The 17,189-nt window shown below is 34.7% G+C and overlaps 3 protein-coding genes across 3 annotated transcripts in view; all 3 read right to left on the bottom strand.

The window, feature by feature from the left end:
- sytl5 (synaptotagmin-like 5) overlaps positions 1 to 1,004 on the bottom strand; it is a 37,163-nt gene extending 36,159 nt beyond the window's left edge. Inside the window, exon 1 of the mRNA XM_073846315.1 lies at positions 873 to 1,004. The gene's annotated coding sequence lies outside the window, so the exon portion shown is untranslated. The remainder of the gene's footprint in view (positions 1 to 872) is intronic.
- Positions 1,005 to 3,849: 2,845 nt separating this feature from the next.
- asb11 (ankyrin repeat and SOCS box containing 11) lies at positions 3,850 to 7,284 on the bottom strand. Its single transcript, XM_073846386.1, has 7 exons — positions 7,131 to 7,284; positions 5,767 to 5,846; positions 5,170 to 5,277; positions 4,925 to 5,075; positions 4,404 to 4,538; positions 4,057 to 4,242; positions 3,850 to 3,974 (listed from the first exon to the last, which is right to left on the bottom strand). Exons 1-7 carry the CDS (start codon positions 7,225 to 7,227, stop codon positions 3,850 to 3,852), a joined length of 882 nt encoding a protein of 293 aa, XP_073702487.1. The 5' UTR covers positions 7,228 to 7,284.
- An 837-nt stretch (positions 7,285 to 8,121) lies between these two features.
- piga (phosphatidylinositol glycan anchor biosynthesis, class A) lies at positions 8,122 to 17,154 on the bottom strand. The gene is made up of 7 exons (XM_073846145.1): positions 16,949 to 17,154; positions 15,294 to 15,637; positions 14,771 to 15,203; positions 14,047 to 14,179; positions 13,826 to 13,958; positions 9,988 to 10,194; positions 8,122 to 9,143 (listed from the first exon to the last, which is right to left on the bottom strand). The coding sequence occupies exons 2-7, from the start codon at positions 15,588 to 15,590 to the stop codon at positions 8,886 to 8,888; spliced, it is 1,461 nt and encodes a 486-aa protein (XP_073702246.1). The 5' UTR covers positions 15,591 to 15,637; positions 16,949 to 17,154; the 3' UTR covers positions 8,122 to 8,885.
- Between the last annotated feature and the right edge of the window lie 35 nt (positions 17,155 to 17,189).

The following is a 17,189-nucleotide window of genomic DNA, read 5'->3' as shown; positions in this document are numbered from 1 at the left end:
TCTTTGAACATGATCTTAATATCCTGATGATTTTTTGGCATAAAAAAATCGATAATTTTAAATTATACAATGTTGGCTATTACTACAAATATAGTAATACTAAAGGATAAACAGCACAAAGCTGTCTAATCATGTTAAAGAGCACATTGTGGACTACAGAAATCATCACTGTGCAAAGGCATTTTAGCTAGGATTATATCCTTTCCCTTATTTTAAATTATCCTCATCTATATAATTGCAAAAAGGATTATTTCACACCGTTGTGCTGTTTCAAAATGAAATAAATTAATAAAAAGTGCGTTATGCTACAAAAATAAAAATGTAAATATCATCATACTTTCTTAATAGTGAATGGGACACATAAGACATCTTGTCCCCAAGATTAAAGGCATTTATTTACACAGAAATTGACTTTTAAAAATAAACCTACCCTATTAATATTCACTGGAGTAAAAAGTGGGGCAACTAGCCTCATATAGATAAGTGCAATAAACACCACCGTGTTGGCACTTTTGAACTTTAACAAAAATGACCTATACAAAAATATGAATACGACTTCAGGCTACCTAGATAAATACAAAACCGCTGTGCTGCATTGCACCTGTTCAAACACCTGGTGAGACGACATTATATCTCATGCCAAAAACAGCGTTAAAACAGGCACGTTTGTCAGGGAATATCCTCTGACACTGACTTTTGTGGGGTTTAGACTGTTTTAAGATGATGTAACCGACGTATAAAGAAGATACAGACAGTTGAAGAGGAGACAGAATGGGAGCACTTAAGTTCCTGCGTCCATCTCACCGTAAAGCCGCGTTTGTTCCCTCAGCCCGCATACATGAAACACACCAGGATATAAACTGATGTCCTACCTGCCGCAGCGTTCGCTCATGAATATCCCGTGAACTGCAGTCCTGTTACATGGTCAAGAGGAGCTTTGGAGTGGTGTGTTCGTTGCAGCCCGAGCTCCGAGTGAGAGGCAAACCCCCCCATGCACTCGCCGCTGGAGATGTTCATGGCGTGGGCGGAGTTTGCGCTCCCACGGATTCCCCGTGACCGTGTACACACACACACACACACACACACACACACACACACACACACACACACACACACACACACACACACACACACACACACACACAGTCTTCTACGCGTCTGCATCATAGGAGTGCCATATTCTCTCTCAAACGATGTGCAACTGAGACTGGAGAGGGAATATCCTCAGAATATTTGTCAGCATATGTTGAGATAGATAGATAGATAGATAGATAGATAGATAGATAGATAGATAGATAGATAGATAGATAGATAGATAGATAGATAGATAGATTTTTTATTTTAATGTATGTTGTATTTTACTAGCCTCAATTTTCTGAGTCAACGTTTGTTGTTTTGTATTGACGCTATGTTGCATAAAAAAATAACACAAAGCTCTAAACTGAAAATAGGTATAATCTTAAAGTCATCTATAGAGTCTTTGATTTATCATAATCCTATAAAAGTAGACAGACAGACAGATAGCTAGATAGCCAGATAGAGAGATAGATAGAATTACGTGAAATAGAAAAAACACATTTAAATGATCTCTCTAATGATACAAAGCTGCCACCTGCTGGTTTGTTCAAGCAATACTCGTCTACAGAGCTAACAGACATTTAAAAATACATTTAATTGTCAATTTAGACAGGTTTTAACTTTGTCTGAATTAGTAGTCATAATTAGTGTTCATGCCTGGTATTCCCAACTTTATGTCCCCAAAAATATAGTGATACCAGTAAATTTTGACCTTGTGGGAATATTTGTTGGCCTTCATGCAAAAACAAACTTATAAATAATACGTATGCAACTTCAATTAATTTTTTTTTTTAAGTTGTCAAGCCTGCATTTATTTGATCCAAAGAACAGCAAAAACAATAACAACTGTAAATGTTTTTACTATTTAAAATAACTGTTTTCTTTTTTAATATATTTTAAAATGTAATGTATTTCTGTGAACCAAGCTAAATTTTCAGCATTATTACTCCAGTCTTAAGTGTCACATAATTCTTTCAGTGTCAAATCATTCTAATATGCTGATTTGCTGTTCAAGAAACATTTATTATTATTATTATTATTATCAATATTTAAAACAGTTGAGTACATTTTTTCAATATTCTTTGATGAATATAAAGATCCAAATATCAGCATTTATCTACAATAAAAGCTTTTGTAACATTATACACTGATACACTATACTATTCAAAAGCTTGGAGTTAGTATAATTATTGTAATTTTTATTTTATTATTATTATTATAAAAAATAATACTTTTTTTTAGCAAGGATGCTTTAAATTGTTCAAAAGTGATGATAAAGACATTTATAATGCTACAAAGAATGTTATTTTCAGATAAATGATGTTCTTCTGAACTTTCTATTCATCAAAGAAACCTGAAAAGAAATATACTCAGCTGTTTTCAACATAATAATAATAAATGTTTTTGAGCAGCAAATCAGAATATTAGAATGATTTCTGAAGGATCATGTGACTGGAGTAATGATGCTAAAAATTTAGCTTTGAAATCACAGGAATAAATTACATTTTAAAATATATTCAAATAGAAAACAATTATTTTAAATAGCAAATATATTTAAAAATTGTACTGATTTTGCTGTACTTCGGATCAAATAAATGCAGGCTTTGTGAGCTTCTTTAAAAAAACATTAAAAAGCTTACTGTTCAAAAACTTTTGACCAGTAGTCAATATTTGCTTAAATCACTTTCTTCTTAGGTTTTTACTTCACCCAATAATCTCATGTCTCCAGATACAGGAAAAATCGTCAAAATTTCTAAAACTGTAAGATTTGCTAAGATCAAGACAGAAATTTCTGTTTAAACTCAACATTAAAAAAACTACTCATACATACTCATATTGTATGTTCACAATTATCACTTTAGCGTCTACTTTTATTTCTTCTAAGGAGTTTTAGAAGGAACATCTGATACTTAAATTAAACATAAGTATCCTGAGACATTTTTGGTCCCCATGCAGAAACAAGCTTATGAATAATACAGAATGATTAAAAAAAAATCTTAAATAGTAGGGTTAAGGTAAGTGGATAGAAAACACAGCTTATACAGTATAATAATCATTAAAGGGGCTATATGTAACTTTCTGAAATTCAAACTCGCGACTGACACCTGTAGCCAAAAAACGGAACTGCTCTTCCTTTCTGCTCGCTCTTGCAGCGCGCGCTCGTACGTACACACTTCACAAGTCATCCGCTGCAAAGAAGTCAACATTATGTTTACAGAGGTAAGAACAGTCAAATACATATATTGTTTGAGAAACTAAGTTTGTTTGCAATATATATGACTAGCGGTGGTGGCAGAACCACCTGATCTGAAACGTTTAACATGAACGCGCTTGACGTCAAATCCGCAGACAGCGCGCGAAAAATCCGACCCGACAGAAAATAGGAAAAATAGGATACAGGCTTATAGGTGCACCCACTGTGAGCTGACAAGGTGACAGTATGCTCATCAGGAGATGGTTGAGTCATAAATGGTCAAATAAAAAGGCTATTGTTACGTTTATTTAGGGGACAAAGTCAATGGAATGTCCCCATAAAACATGGAAACTCAGTGTGTGTGTGTGTGTGTTTATGTGCTTGTATACAGTAATACATTAATTTCAACAAATAAATTAGCCTTTTAAGGTATAAAAATATTTATTACAAAACAAAAAAGGCTACACTTTTACAAAAAAACATTATTTACAGATAAAAATGCATACAAAATGTCATTAAAAAACAAGATTAGAACATAAATCGTGTTTGGACACTAAACAGGGAATCTTTATGTTTTTTTAATGATAAAGAAGATAATTGTGCAGGATATGTGGCAAGCAAAGCATCTTAGTTTTGTTTAGTCCTTTTTGTCCCAGGGAACGCCGAATACACCATCTGCTCAGCTGAGACAGGGAGCATGGAACTGCAGAAACAAACCAAAATCAGTATCTCAGCATACAGTAACGGACACACCGAGTCTGTATATCCTACATGTTTATATTTACCTGTAGTCTGCAAGAGATGTTTGATGCTCTGATCTGTAGTCAACTCCAGAGGTTTTTTTCCTTCAGAGTTTCTTGATGTCCGATCAGCTCCATGCTCTAACAGTAGCGCCACCTCTTTTGCCCCGCCCACCCTGGTTGCAGCATGCAAAGGTGTGTCAAGACCCCGCCCACACTGCACGTCAGCACCTGGATGGACACAAGAAGCAGTGTTAAAAATTGCATGCATGTAAATGTAAAAAATGTATGTATTACTGTTAAATGAATTACCAAACAAGAATTATATTTCTGTTTTAGCCCGAAAAAAATTAATTTATTAACCCATTAGGAACAATGCGTGTGATTCTAACCTGAGATCAGCAGGCTCTGTACACATTCCATTGCCTTTGATTCACATGCACAGTACAGCGGAGTTCCTATGCTGGGAACCTCCATGTCCACATTCACACCATGAGACAGCAGCAGTTCAACGCATGCTGTGTGACCTAAAACATAGACATAAACATCTGGCTTACAAATCCCAGGAAAGGAAAGGAAAGGAAAGGAGGTGAGGCCAAGTATGGTGACCCATACTAGGAATTTGTGCTCTGCTTTTAACCCATCCAAGTGCACACACACACACACACACCGTGAACAGTGGGCGCCCAGGGAGCAGTTGGGGGTTCAGTGCCTTGCTCAAGGGACTCACCTCAGTCGTGGTATTGAGGGTGGAGAAAGCGCTGGTTATTCACTCCCCCCACCTATAATCCCTGCCGGACCTGAGACTCGAACCTGCAACCTTTGGGTTACAAGTCTGACTCTCTAACCATTAGGCCACGGCTGCCCCAATATTTACAGTGCATTGCAAATTCACACAAATCATCACACATACCTCTCTTTGCTGCTTCATGGAGAGGTGAGCTCTGCAGATGAGCTGGATGGTGCACAGAGCTGTACATCAGAATGAGGCTGACCAGGGCAGGGTTTCCACTACAGCATGCACTGAAGAGAGGAGTGGCTCCATCAAAAGAAACAGCGTTGGCCTGAATGCATATATATGTTAAACATTAAAGCATGTTTGACAAATGAGCAAAATAACGGCAGATACTGTAAATAAAGAGAAAGGTATGTACATACATTAGCACCATGCTCCAGGAGAAGCTTAGCACAGGTGAAGTGGCCTCCAACACATGCTTCGTGCAGAGGTGTGATTCCATCTAATGTAGCCATTCCCACATTGTAGCCCTATACAAATGCAAATATGACAATTTACTTTTTTCATTCATATAAGGAAGCATTTGGTTCATACAAAGTCTATTCTTAATACATAACAGTCACAGAAAGTACCATTTGGATTGGTTTTCATATGTAAGTGTGGTTTAAGTATCCAAATACTAAATAAATGAAGTAAGCCTATGGGCAAGACTTCCGATTCATTAGCCGCAATAATCAGAACAATAACAACGTGCAGTAAACGGTAAAACTGTTTGCACTACAAACCAGTGTTTTCGTAATTGAGATTTAATGTAATATGGTAAGACACACTAATTATGCAATATCAAGCAGCAAAATGAGCGGTTTTGTACAGCTAAAATTAGCTGGACACGGATGAGACTGGAAGCCAAACTCATGAAATTCAAATTCATGAGGCTAATGGCCGCGCCCACACTTATTAAAATAAGTGGATTCAATTTGAAGACTGTTATGCCAGAATTTATTCCATCAGCAGCCTACCTGTGAAAGGAGTCTTCGCAGTGGCAGCAATCTTCCTTGCAAAGCAGCATCATGTAGTGGTGTTCTGTCATCCCAGGAACCTAATTAAAGCAGAGACACAGACATTTACATGGATATTTAAATGAAGGCATTTTCTTTTCTTTCAGATAAATGCTGATCTTTGGATCTTTCTATTCATCCAAAACTCCTGAAAAAATGTTTTAAATATTGATAATAATAATAATAGTAAAAAAATGTTTCTTGAACAGCAAATCAACACAGAATGATTTCAGAAGGATCATGTGACACTAAAGACTGTAGTAATGATACTGGAAATTAACTGGAAAGTAACATTAAAATAAATTCAAAAAGAAATCAGTTAAACAGTATTATTAACTAGTGTATATGTATATATTACATATTACATTATATATATTATTTTACTGTTTTTGCTGTACTTTGGATCAAATAAATGCAGGCTCGGTGAGCAGAAGAGACTTCTTTTAAAAAAAAAACATTAAAAATATTACTGGTCAAAAACTTTTGGCTGGTAGTGTATATATACAGTCAAAACCAATTCTTTACCCTTAAAAAAAAAACACTTTTTGCTTTTTATAGGGATAGTTCACCCAAAAATTAATATTTTCTATTATTAACTCAAGTTGTTCCAAACCAAACTGTTAATGGTAGCCACTGACTTCCATAGTATTTTTTTTTCCATACTATGAATGTCAATGGCTACCGTAAACTGTTAGGTTACTAACATTTTTCAAAATATCTTTTTTCATGTTTAACAAAAGAAAGAAACTCATACAGGTTTGGAACAACTTGTTTTAAACTGAATATAATTTCATTTTGGGGAAAACTATCTCTTTAAGAATACATATCTCCTTTTTTGCTATAGTTTTATAACAAAAAAAAAAAGTACAGTAAGGAAAACAGGGGTGAGTGAGAGAGACTGGGATTGGAAAATGACCTGAGGCCAGATTTGAAATTTGAAAGAGTCACAACTCTGACCTCAATGAGAGGTCAGATTAGCAAACATCCAGGGACAATTTCATCCCCAAAGTATAGGCAAGTAAATTTATTCTAAAAGAAAAAAATTATCAATTTAAAGCATTTTAAACTACTCAAAACCAGCTGAAAAGTCCAACAGGCTTACCTAGACCATCATTCCAAGTCTAAGTCAATTTTCTTTTTCTATTTTCAGTGTGTATAATTGTATAAATACATTGTATGGAATGCTGACTTGGTGCTACTATCATGGTGACAATGCAGTGGATATCACAATTAAATACTTTCAGTGTAAAAAATGTGATGAAGTGAAAATAGTGAGAGCTATCAGGAAGAGAGAAAACAACAAGAGGTAGAGGATGAAAACTTACCTGCCATTAGTGTATTACACATTTGTCCACCATACAAGTGAAACCTGTGATCCCATGGCTTACTCCAGATGCTCACTTCAGCATGAACCACAGCCATCTTTAAACTTCTCAAGAACAACTCAGAGACCTCGCAGAAAGAGAACAATTGAGATAGTGGAGCACAGAGAAACTCTTCGGAGGAGTTTATATGGCCTTCAGAGAAACAAGAACCCCCCTTGGCAAGAATGCACCTCCCACTGTTATCAGTGATATGTGCTTGCACCCCCATCAGCTTAAACCTGAGAGGTGAGCATCCCCCGCATAAACACCGCATAAGTCGATGGGGTAGAGGAGCTAAAACATAGTCAAAAACATATGCAAAGCCACTTTAATTAGTTTCAGACAACAAATCAATGAAATAAGTAAGACAATAAGTTCCTCTTAAAAGTACAAACTTTGATCTATAACCTCAAAACCAGATGATTTTGCATATACAACAAGCAAAATAACTAAAACTTAAAGCTAAAGTTAAAAAGACAAAGCCATGAACCAAAGCCAAGTGCAAATGAAATTGGTGATACAGTATCTGCCACTCCAGCAAAACATGATTTACATGCAGTGTTATGCAGGAACTGGACCATTCTAGCTGGATAGGGAGGCTATTGAATGTGCATGAGTGTGAAAGCAGTCAGAACGGGCGATAAGTGTGTGTTAACGGCTCCTGGTTTTAGCCTTGAATGAATGAGGGTGTGTATTATCTGTAGTGTTTGGGTGTTAGCATAAGATTCCTGATCCAGAGAGACCCTGACGGTTATCTACAACAAAAACAACTACTCTACCATAATGTACCACACTTATACTCAACAGCTGCACATTTGACATAAAGGTAAACTGATTTCGGATGTTTTAAGTTTTCTTGGATATATAAATATGTCAAATTTGACATAGATTTTGTTATTGTGTGAACAAAATCCAAAAAGAAATGAAGGAATGTATACTTCTGGCACGTTAATAAAGTTTATTGTACATTGTGTCAACAAAAATAATTCAAATTCACACCTTTTTCAGGTAGTATGAACTTTTGTGCATTACAGTCATGTTCACAATACTCACAGAGAAGGTCAATATAAATCAGGTGTGATGTCTAGCGCCTTAAATCGAGTGCCCTTCATGTGAACCAAAAATGTTAAATACATTCACACCATTATCCAAAGTCAGCCAACAAAAAGCAACTGACAAAACAAGCACTGTCAGATCAAAGAAATGAACAGATATGATGCATCAACATTTCAAAGCTCTAGTAGAGCTCAAAAACCCTGTGTCTGGCATTAAAACTTTTAGTTTGGTTCATCTATGTCAGTTTGAATCACTTCTACACCATACAGATGTGCTGTAAGAAGAAAAAAGTAAAGGTGATACAGGAAAAGCTGGCACTGTTTGTCATTTATTATGAATCTAGATATTTAAAGATATTTGTGCAATAGCTTCAACAAGTTTAGACTATTTTCTGATGAGGGTTTAGTTAAAGGCAGCTTTACAGTGTGCAAAAGCAGGCGCTGGATTATAGGAGTGGTTGAGGATGGCTTTTAAAAGCTTTCACTTCACCTGAGGTCTCTTTACACAGGAATGTAAACAGTAGTCAGCACATGTTTTGATGTACCATAGTACAGTATACCGTACCGGTACTACAGTTTTAGTTTAATTCGTTACTTGCAGCTTTCTCCTCCTAAATAAAGTTCATCATGAGACTAACGTGAGGTCATGTTAGATCATTAGTCAGGACACAGCCGGGTGTTGTGTTTTACTTTTCTTCTTATTAAGCTGCTGCCCTATGCGGCTGTGAGGGCCTGATAAGTCTATAGCAACATCAATAAGATGATCCGGGCGGAGCCACTGGAGGAAAAGCAGGAAGAGGAAATTAATGACGGCAATGAAGGAGAAAATGGAGCCTGCCACGGCACCACAGTGAGAGCGCAGTCTATGTAATCGATCAGACAATGGCAAAACAGGCTCCTTGCACACCCGATTGTACACCTGAAACAACACAAAGAGAGTGGGCACATTAAACAACTATGGTAATATTTAATAATAAAACATGCTACCATTCTAATGTTTGGAGTCTGTAAAATTTTAAAAATAAATACTTCAAAAGAATACTTCTATATGTGACCCTGGACCACAAAACCAGTCTTAAGTAGCACTTGTATATTTTGTAGCAATAGCCAAAAATACATTGTACGGGTCAAAATTTGCTATTTTTCTTTTATGCCAAAAATCATTAGGATATTAAGTAAAGATCACATGAAGATATTTTGTAAATTTCCTACCACAAATATATCAAAACTTAATCTTTGATTAGTAATATGCATTGCTATGAACTTTAAAGGCGATTTTCTCAATATTTAGATTTTTTTGCATCCACAGATTCCAGATTTTTAAATAGTTGTATCTCTACAAAATATTGTCCTATCCATCAATGAAAAGCTTATTTATTCAGCTTTCAGATGATGTATAATTCTCAATTTCCAAAAATTGACCCTTGTCAATTTTTTTTTAAAAGAATCAAAAATGTATTCTTATAAAATCAAAGAATCATGGCTTCCTGCAATAAAAATATTAAGCAATAAAATATTTAATATTAAGCAGCACATATTAGAATGATTTCTGCTCAAAATTCAGATTCAACATCACTGGAATAAATAATATTTTTAAATATATCAAAATAGAAAACAGTTATTTTAACTAAATAATATTTCACAATATTACTGTGAGCATTTAACACATTTCATAAACATTAAAAAGTCCCACCAATCCCAAACTTTTGAAAGGTAGTGTTCCTCCATCCAACAAATAACTCAAGCATGTTATTAAAACTCACCTTTTCTGTGCGCTCGGCAACGTTTCTCCAAGTGTACAGTGTTCGGACCTTGCGGTGAATGGTGGCAGGAGATGCCACGTTTCCTGTGCGTATTTTTGCAATTACATTTTCCAAGCCATCACAAAGTGAACGAACTGATGGTTCACACAGACTCACCAACTCATCTGGCAGGACTTCAGGTATACCTCCAACACGGGTGGTCACCACCTGTACACATGCACCCATACAAAACAGTGGTTATTCAGATTTAATTAGTAATGAATATCAATAAATCAGGGCTCAACAAAAAGGATCGCATGTTGGCCAGGGGGTTCTTTTCTTTTTGTAAAGAAAAAAATATGGGGGAAAAAAAGTTCTATTATGAAATATTATTGCAATTTAAAACAACAGTTTTCTATTTTAATATATTTTCAAATATCATTTATTTCTGTGATGCAAAGCTGAATTTTCATCAGCCATTACTCCAGTCTTCAGTATCACATGATCCTTCAGAAATCATTCTAATGTGCTGATTTATTATCAATGTTGGAAACTTTTTCAGGATTCTTTGATGAATAAAAAGTTAAAAAGAACAGCATTTATTCAAAATAAAAAATAATTTCTATCAAAATAACTATTTTCTATCACTATTTATCAATTTAACTTAAATTTATATTTAATTTAAAAGTATTAATTTCTTTCAAAGAAAGAAAGAAAGAAAAAACTTTGTTACAAAAGGTTTCTATTTAAATAAATGCTGTTCTTTTCAACGTTTTATTCATCAAAGAATCCTAAAAAAGCAGCACAATGGTTTACAACATTGATAATAAATCAGCATATTAGAATGATTTCTGAAGGATCATGTGACAATGAACACTGGAGTAATGATGCTGGAAATCCAGCTTTTCATCACAGGAATAAACTCTATTTTAAAGTATATTAGAACAGAAACCACTCTCTTAAATTGCAATAATATTTCACAATATTACAGTATTTTTAATCAAATAATCTTTTAATCTTCTTTAAAAACACAAAAAAAAAATCTTACTGATCGCAAACCTTTGAACGGCAGACTATATATCAAAAATTAAAGACACAAAAATAAAAAAAATCTATCTATCTATCTATCTATCTATCTATCTATCTATCTATATATATATATATATATATATATATATATATATATATATATATTTTTTTTTTTTTTTTTAATCCAAAATACTAGTTTACTAGTTTTCTAAATACACATATTTAGAAAACTTTATCCAAGAAAACTTAAAACATCCGAAATCAGTTTACCTTTATAACATTTATTATTCTAAGATATATTGTGCATAATGACCCTGGACCACAAAACCAGTCACAAGGGTAAATCTTTTGAAACTGATGTATGGTTTGTTAGGATACGCCAACATTTGGCCCAAAATATTGAGAAAATCACATTTAAAATTTTCTAAATGAAGCTCTTAGCAATGCATATTACTAATCAAAAAGTTATGATATATTTACAGTAGGAAATTTACAGAATACCTTAATTGGCATAATAGAACATTTGACAATTTTGACCCATACAGTGTATTTTTGGCTATTGCTAACATGCCCGTGCTACTTAACCCTTGTGCGACCTTATGGACATTTTTGTCCATTTCAGTTTTGTTTTTTGTTTTAAGTGTGTCTGTGTTAATGCCAACTGCATAAATCTTGGCTCAGGTGTGTATTGTTACTGAAATTTTAATATTTCACCCTCATTTCCTTCAAAAAATAAGGACAAAAATGTCCACATTGAAAACCATTAAAACTGCAATTTTTGAACCCAGGACCATTTGACTATAAAATGATGCAATATTTGCTAATAGGCATTCATTCTATCGGAAAGGCTTCAAATTTTAAATTTTTACCATTTTTTACTAGATTGTGCGATTTTCTCAAATTTGGCATATGAAAGAAATACTAATTTTTTTGTGTTTTCTGCTTATGCATATTATAGCCTATTATGGAGTCAATTGGAAAAATAATGCAGCTATAATTGTGTGGGTATGTTGGTAAGGATGTCAGAGTGTGGTTTGCATGTGTTTAATGAAAATTTTATGGGTGTAATATGTTTGAAAGAAATGATATTGTACTGGCAATCAAAAATCCCACTCCATGTATATGAGTCTCACCCTTGGCAGGGTCATAGGGCCATGTGAAAACTATGAATACGATCAAAGAAGGTTAATGAGCTTTGAGGATTTTTCTTTTTCACCCAAACACACATTTTAATCCTTGATTGCACTTTTTTATTTGTTATTGTTTTTGTACAGAGATAAAAGGTGAGCTTGAATTTGATGAAGAAGTTCAGAAGCCCCTAAAACACATTGTTTTTGTTTTGACCGCAAGAGAACGCTGATTGTTTAGTATGGTAGATTTTATAAAAAGTTTGAGTGTTCGCACAGCCCAGACAGGTGTTTGCAAAGCAAAACCTATACACATTTGGTGCTTGAGGGCTTGGTCATTTCATTGCTTGCAAGATGAAGAGACGTTACTCAACAGAAGAAGCTCTGGAGCTAGTGTTGCCCACTGACAGTGAGCATTATGTAAAGAAACCAGCTTTTAAAGCATTACAATTCTGAAAATGAATGAATGTTTGGTAATTATGAATAGAAGAGATGCTGATAAAAAACAACAGTCAGTGAAAGTGGAAAAAAATATTAATATATAACATTTCTATGAGTTTTTTTGACATGGCCATTTTTGTCCATTATGGCCCTAAGTGTTAGTTTTTTTTGTTTTTTTTTTTAAATCTGACTCTACATAAAAAATATAAATGCCTCAAAATGAATGTTGTTGTTCTTCATTGACACACCCAAGAAGCTAATAAGCAAAGAAAAATAATCTGCTTAGCATTTAGTATATGGAAATTAACTACTATTTTTCATTTTTTCATAAAAAAACACCTGTGGCATTATGTAAACAAACCAGCATTTAAAGGGTTAAAATTCTGAAAATTAATGAATGTTTGGTATCTATGGATAGAACAGATGCTGGTTAAAAAATCAACATCAGTGAAAGTGGAAAAAAATATTAATAAATCATATTTTTATGACAGTTTTTGGACATGGGCATTTTTGTCCATTTTGCACCTATGTGTAACTTTTTTTTTTGAACGCACAAGGGTTAAAGGAACACTCCACTTTTTTTGGAAAAGGCTCATTCTCCAACTCCCCGAGTTAATAAGTTGATTTTTACCTTTTTGAAATCCATTCAGCCGTTCTCCTGTTCTGGCTATATAACCTTTTATCATAGCTTAGCATAGATCATTGAACCAACGAGTATCGATATTTGTCCTATTTAAAACTTGACTCTTTTGTAGTAATATCACGCAGTGCCTGAAATAAGTTCCCAGCTATGTTAGCATTTGCACATGTGCTGCGTGATATTACTGTGCCTGCTTCGGCCATATTACGGCAGCAAACTTCCTTGACTATTACGCCGGAATGGGAGTGTAGTTCCTAATCTTATCGGCCTAGAAAATCGCAGCTTTACATTTTCCGCCAGTCTTAGTACACGATATAACTACAGAAGAGTCAAGTTTTAAATAGACAAATATCAAAACTCGTTGGTCATTTTTTAACAAGATGCTATTGGTCTAATAGGATTCAATGATCTATGCTAAGCTATGCTAAAATTGATATCGCCAGAACAGGAAAACTCAACCTATTAACTCAGGGGGAGTTGGAGAATGAGCCTATTTCCAAAAAAAGTGGAGTGTTCCTTTAAGACTTGTTTTGTGGTCCAGGGTCACATATGTCATTGGTAACCAATTTTACTTCCATAACATCATTTCACATACATATTTATAGATAAAAATACCACAAACCTGCAGCCCACAGCTGGCTCCCTCGACTATGGCCATACAGAAGGCCTCAGTGAGAGAAGTATTGAGAAAGATATGACCTTGAACAAGAACATCCCTCACATCTTTATGATCCAGAGCTCCCAGCAAACGAACCCTTTATGTACATAAAAAAACAGAGGGTAAAGAAATGATACACAAACTCACATCTAGAGATCATTTCTTATGGCTACTGGCTTTCTTACCGGTCATGAAGCTGATATTTTTCTCGAACCTCTTCCAGTATGATTCTTTTGGGTCCCTCTCCACCAATCAGAAAGCAGAGATCTGGATGCTTTCCACATAGTTCAGGAATTATTCCACTTAGCAAATCAATCCCTACAAAACAATCAGCCAACAAATCACACGGTCAATAAGAAGATGCTATTTTTTTTGCCCAGATAAGTTTTTTCCGCTCAAAAATTCATTAAAATGCAATTTATACATAGAATGCAATTCTTAAACTTTTTGAGCACCCTTTTCACTTCTAAAATGAATTTATTATTATTATTAATTAATTATTGATCACTCATTTATTTAAAATGATTTTTGTAGTTATTGGAGATAAATAAAAATTTCAGGGTGATAGCACAAGTGTCCTGATATAATAATTTAAAAATGTTAAAAAAATGACATTCTTAAAAAGAAAATCTTATCAAGTTGCTCGACATTAGCTTTTATTATTATTATTGTTTTTAAAATATACATTTTTATTAATTCAAAATTCTTTACATTTTTAAAAAACACTTTATTTACTTAAATGTTTTTAATTTACTTATAGTTGCTTCACATAAACTTTTTTGAATCGTTAAATTAAACTTTTCTTGAAACTGACAAAAGCTTTTAAAGATTGTCATTGCCCCCACACAAAACCTGCATATATAAATACAGCATTTTATAATGCAAATAAAAACACTATGCTCCACCAACCTTTCCTGTAAACCAGTCGACTGATGACCACAATAGTGATCTTGCTGTTGTCACGGCGACAGGGGTCAGGGGTGAAGTCAGTGGGGTCGACAGCATTAGGGATAACAGAGACGATTTCAGGGTCAAGAGCAGCTCTTAGTACAGTGTTCTCCTTACTAGTGTACGACACACACACAATGTGATTGGTATCACACAGAGAGACAGTCAGCAGCTTATTGGTCAGTACAGAGCTCAGGTCGGCAAATCCAAAGAGAGAGTGATCTGTGAATACAGTGTTGAGTCCCATAGTCTTGGCGTGGAACAGAGCATCATGGGCCATCGCAGAGAAGGAGCTGTGAGCGTGAACAATTGTGATACGTTCACGCACAAACACGCACCGGAGTAAAGGCATACTGTGCAAGCAGGTGGTCGCTGTGGACTGATTATACATCACCTGAAAGCAAAATGCATGAAGATGTAAGTAATAAGTTTGATGTGTATAATATGAGCTCTTTAAACTAATATAACACATTGTAAAACACACCTGTAGTGGTAGGTAATACACTTTCAGTCCGTTGGTCAGATAACGAATCCCACGACGGTCTCCATATGCATGTGTTGCGATGACAACCTTATGGCCGTTCTCTATGAGGCACTGTGAGAGCTGATAAATGTGACTCTCCACACCACCCATGTTTGGGTAGAAAAAGTCTGAGACCATACATATCCTGTGCTTCAAGCCCTGCTCATGATCAGCGTGCCTGAGTGTGTTGGAGGAGTGTGTATCCAAGGATGGAGAAGTTTTAGCTGCATGAGTGTGACCTCTCTTTCTGTGGCCCATGGTGTAATGAAATCTTCAGTGCTCTCGCATATAAAAGACATATGCACCTGCAAACATATTATATTGTATTACAGCATGCTATGATACTCTGAAAACAAGATTATGTTAAGTCACAATGTGAACTTAACTTTGCATGCTACTTTGCTGCACAAGCAATTAGAGTGTTTCACTAAATTCATATTGCACAGAATGTGTATATCCCTTATAGACTGCTTTTGATTGACACTAGCTAATTGTGTTAACTTGTAAGTATTACAATTGTATAGTAGATAATGTATGTTGTATATACTGTACCACACTACTGCATTGTTGCAAGCAGAACTGTTGCAAGCAGAACTTCAAGCAGAAAAACGACCAGGAAACCCTAAATTTGTGTCAAACCTTACTTGGAACAAACACTAACTACTATCAAAAGAACGAGTCCTTATTCCATAGATAAAGTGAAGAATATCACGTTAAGAAACCCTAAATTTAGCAAAAAACAAATTTTGGTCAAACGTGACATATAATAAACACTGACACTGCAAGTGTTTATTATGTAACATCAGAAATGTGGTTTTCCCCAGTCGTTAGGATACGTTAAACCACGTTAAGTTATTTCCTTATCAATGGGGGACGCTTAACGTGATATATTCACTTTATATGCTGAATGAGATCTCATTCTTTTGACAGCAGCAAGTGTTTACTATATGTAACGTTTGACCAAATTTTTTTTTTTTTGCCGGTCGTTGTTCAGCTCCATTAAGCCACATTAAAGCAATTTTTTAATGGGGGGCGATCACTTTATATGCTGAATAAGAGCTCGTTCTTTAGACAGCAGAAAGTATTTATTATAAGTAAAATTTAACAGAAGTTTGTTCTTCCCTGGTCGCTGTTGAGGTAAGTTAAACCACGTTAAGCTGTTTCCTTATAATGGGCTTCTATGGGGGAGAAAACGCTTAACGTGATATTATTCACTTTATCTGTGGAATAAGGACTCGTTCTTTTGATAGTAGTTAGTGTTTGTTCCAAGTAAGGTTTGACACAAATTTAGGGTTTCCTGGTCGTTTTTTACGTACGTTAAGCCACGTTAAGCGTTTTTCACGTTAAGCGTTTTAGAACGTCCCAGAACTTTCTACGTTTGTTATTATGGTGATAAAGTGATTTTATTTCATTTAGTATACACATAAAACATAGACAAATTCTACAACTGTGGGCCCTGAGCTGTATAGACATACAATTGTTATATACAAGAATAAATGTTGCAGGATTTTAAAATTATTTGTTGATCATCTTTACTGATGAAATTAACTCTACCGTAAACACCTGTTATACAAATAAAATAAACTTAAACGATACGTTACTGTAAAAACACTCACCCAGTCAATCACTGGCTGCTCAAAAAAAGAGACATCTTGAACAAATGAATGAAAACAGATTCTAGATGTGTGCCTGCTCTGAGTATATATTTAACACATTTCAAATTCGTCTTTAATTCGTGAGGTAATATATTACTATTCTTGTAATATTTTAACATTTCTGTAATACAGAAACAGTACACCAACATATCTACTTCCGTGTTGGAGCGTCTTCTTCTGGAGTTTAATAGCGGTTGGCAAC

This window comes from Garra rufa, chromosome 8 (genome assembly GCF_049309525.1).
Source record: "Garra rufa chromosome 8, GarRuf1.0, whole genome shotgun sequence".
Taxonomy (NCBI): Eukaryota; Metazoa; Chordata; class Actinopteri; order Cypriniformes; family Cyprinidae; genus Garra; species Garra rufa.
Note: the sequence above shows the minus strand (reverse complement) of the source record. Positions and strands in the feature narration are given on the sequence as shown.

Bases quoted from the DNA above. Each gene is read 5' to 3' on its own strand.
- asb11 (XM_073846386.1), bottom strand. From the start codon at position 7,227: ATGGCTGTGGTTCATGCTGAAGTGAGCATCTGGAGTAAGCCATGGGAT. The intron at 5,076-5,169 runs GTATGTACATAC...ATATGCATTCAG, and splicing joins TCCTGGAGCATGGTGCTAAT to GCCAACGCTGTTTCTTTTGA. The intron at 3,975-4,056 runs GTAAATATAAAC...TTGTTTCTGCAG, and splicing joins ACATCTCTTGCAGACTACAG to TTCCATGCTCCCTGTCTCAG.
- piga (XM_073846145.1), bottom strand. From the start codon at position 15,590: ATGGGCCACAGAAAGAGAGGTCACACTCATGCAGCTAAAACTTCTCCA. The intron at 15,204-15,293 runs GTGTGTTTTACA...TTTTGCTTTCAG, and splicing joins TGTATTACCTACCACTACAG to GTGATGTATAATCAGTCCAC. The intron at 14,180-14,770 runs GTTGGTGGAGCA...ATTGTTTTGTAG, and splicing joins TCGACTGGTTTACAGGAAAG to GGATTGATTTGCTAAGTGGA.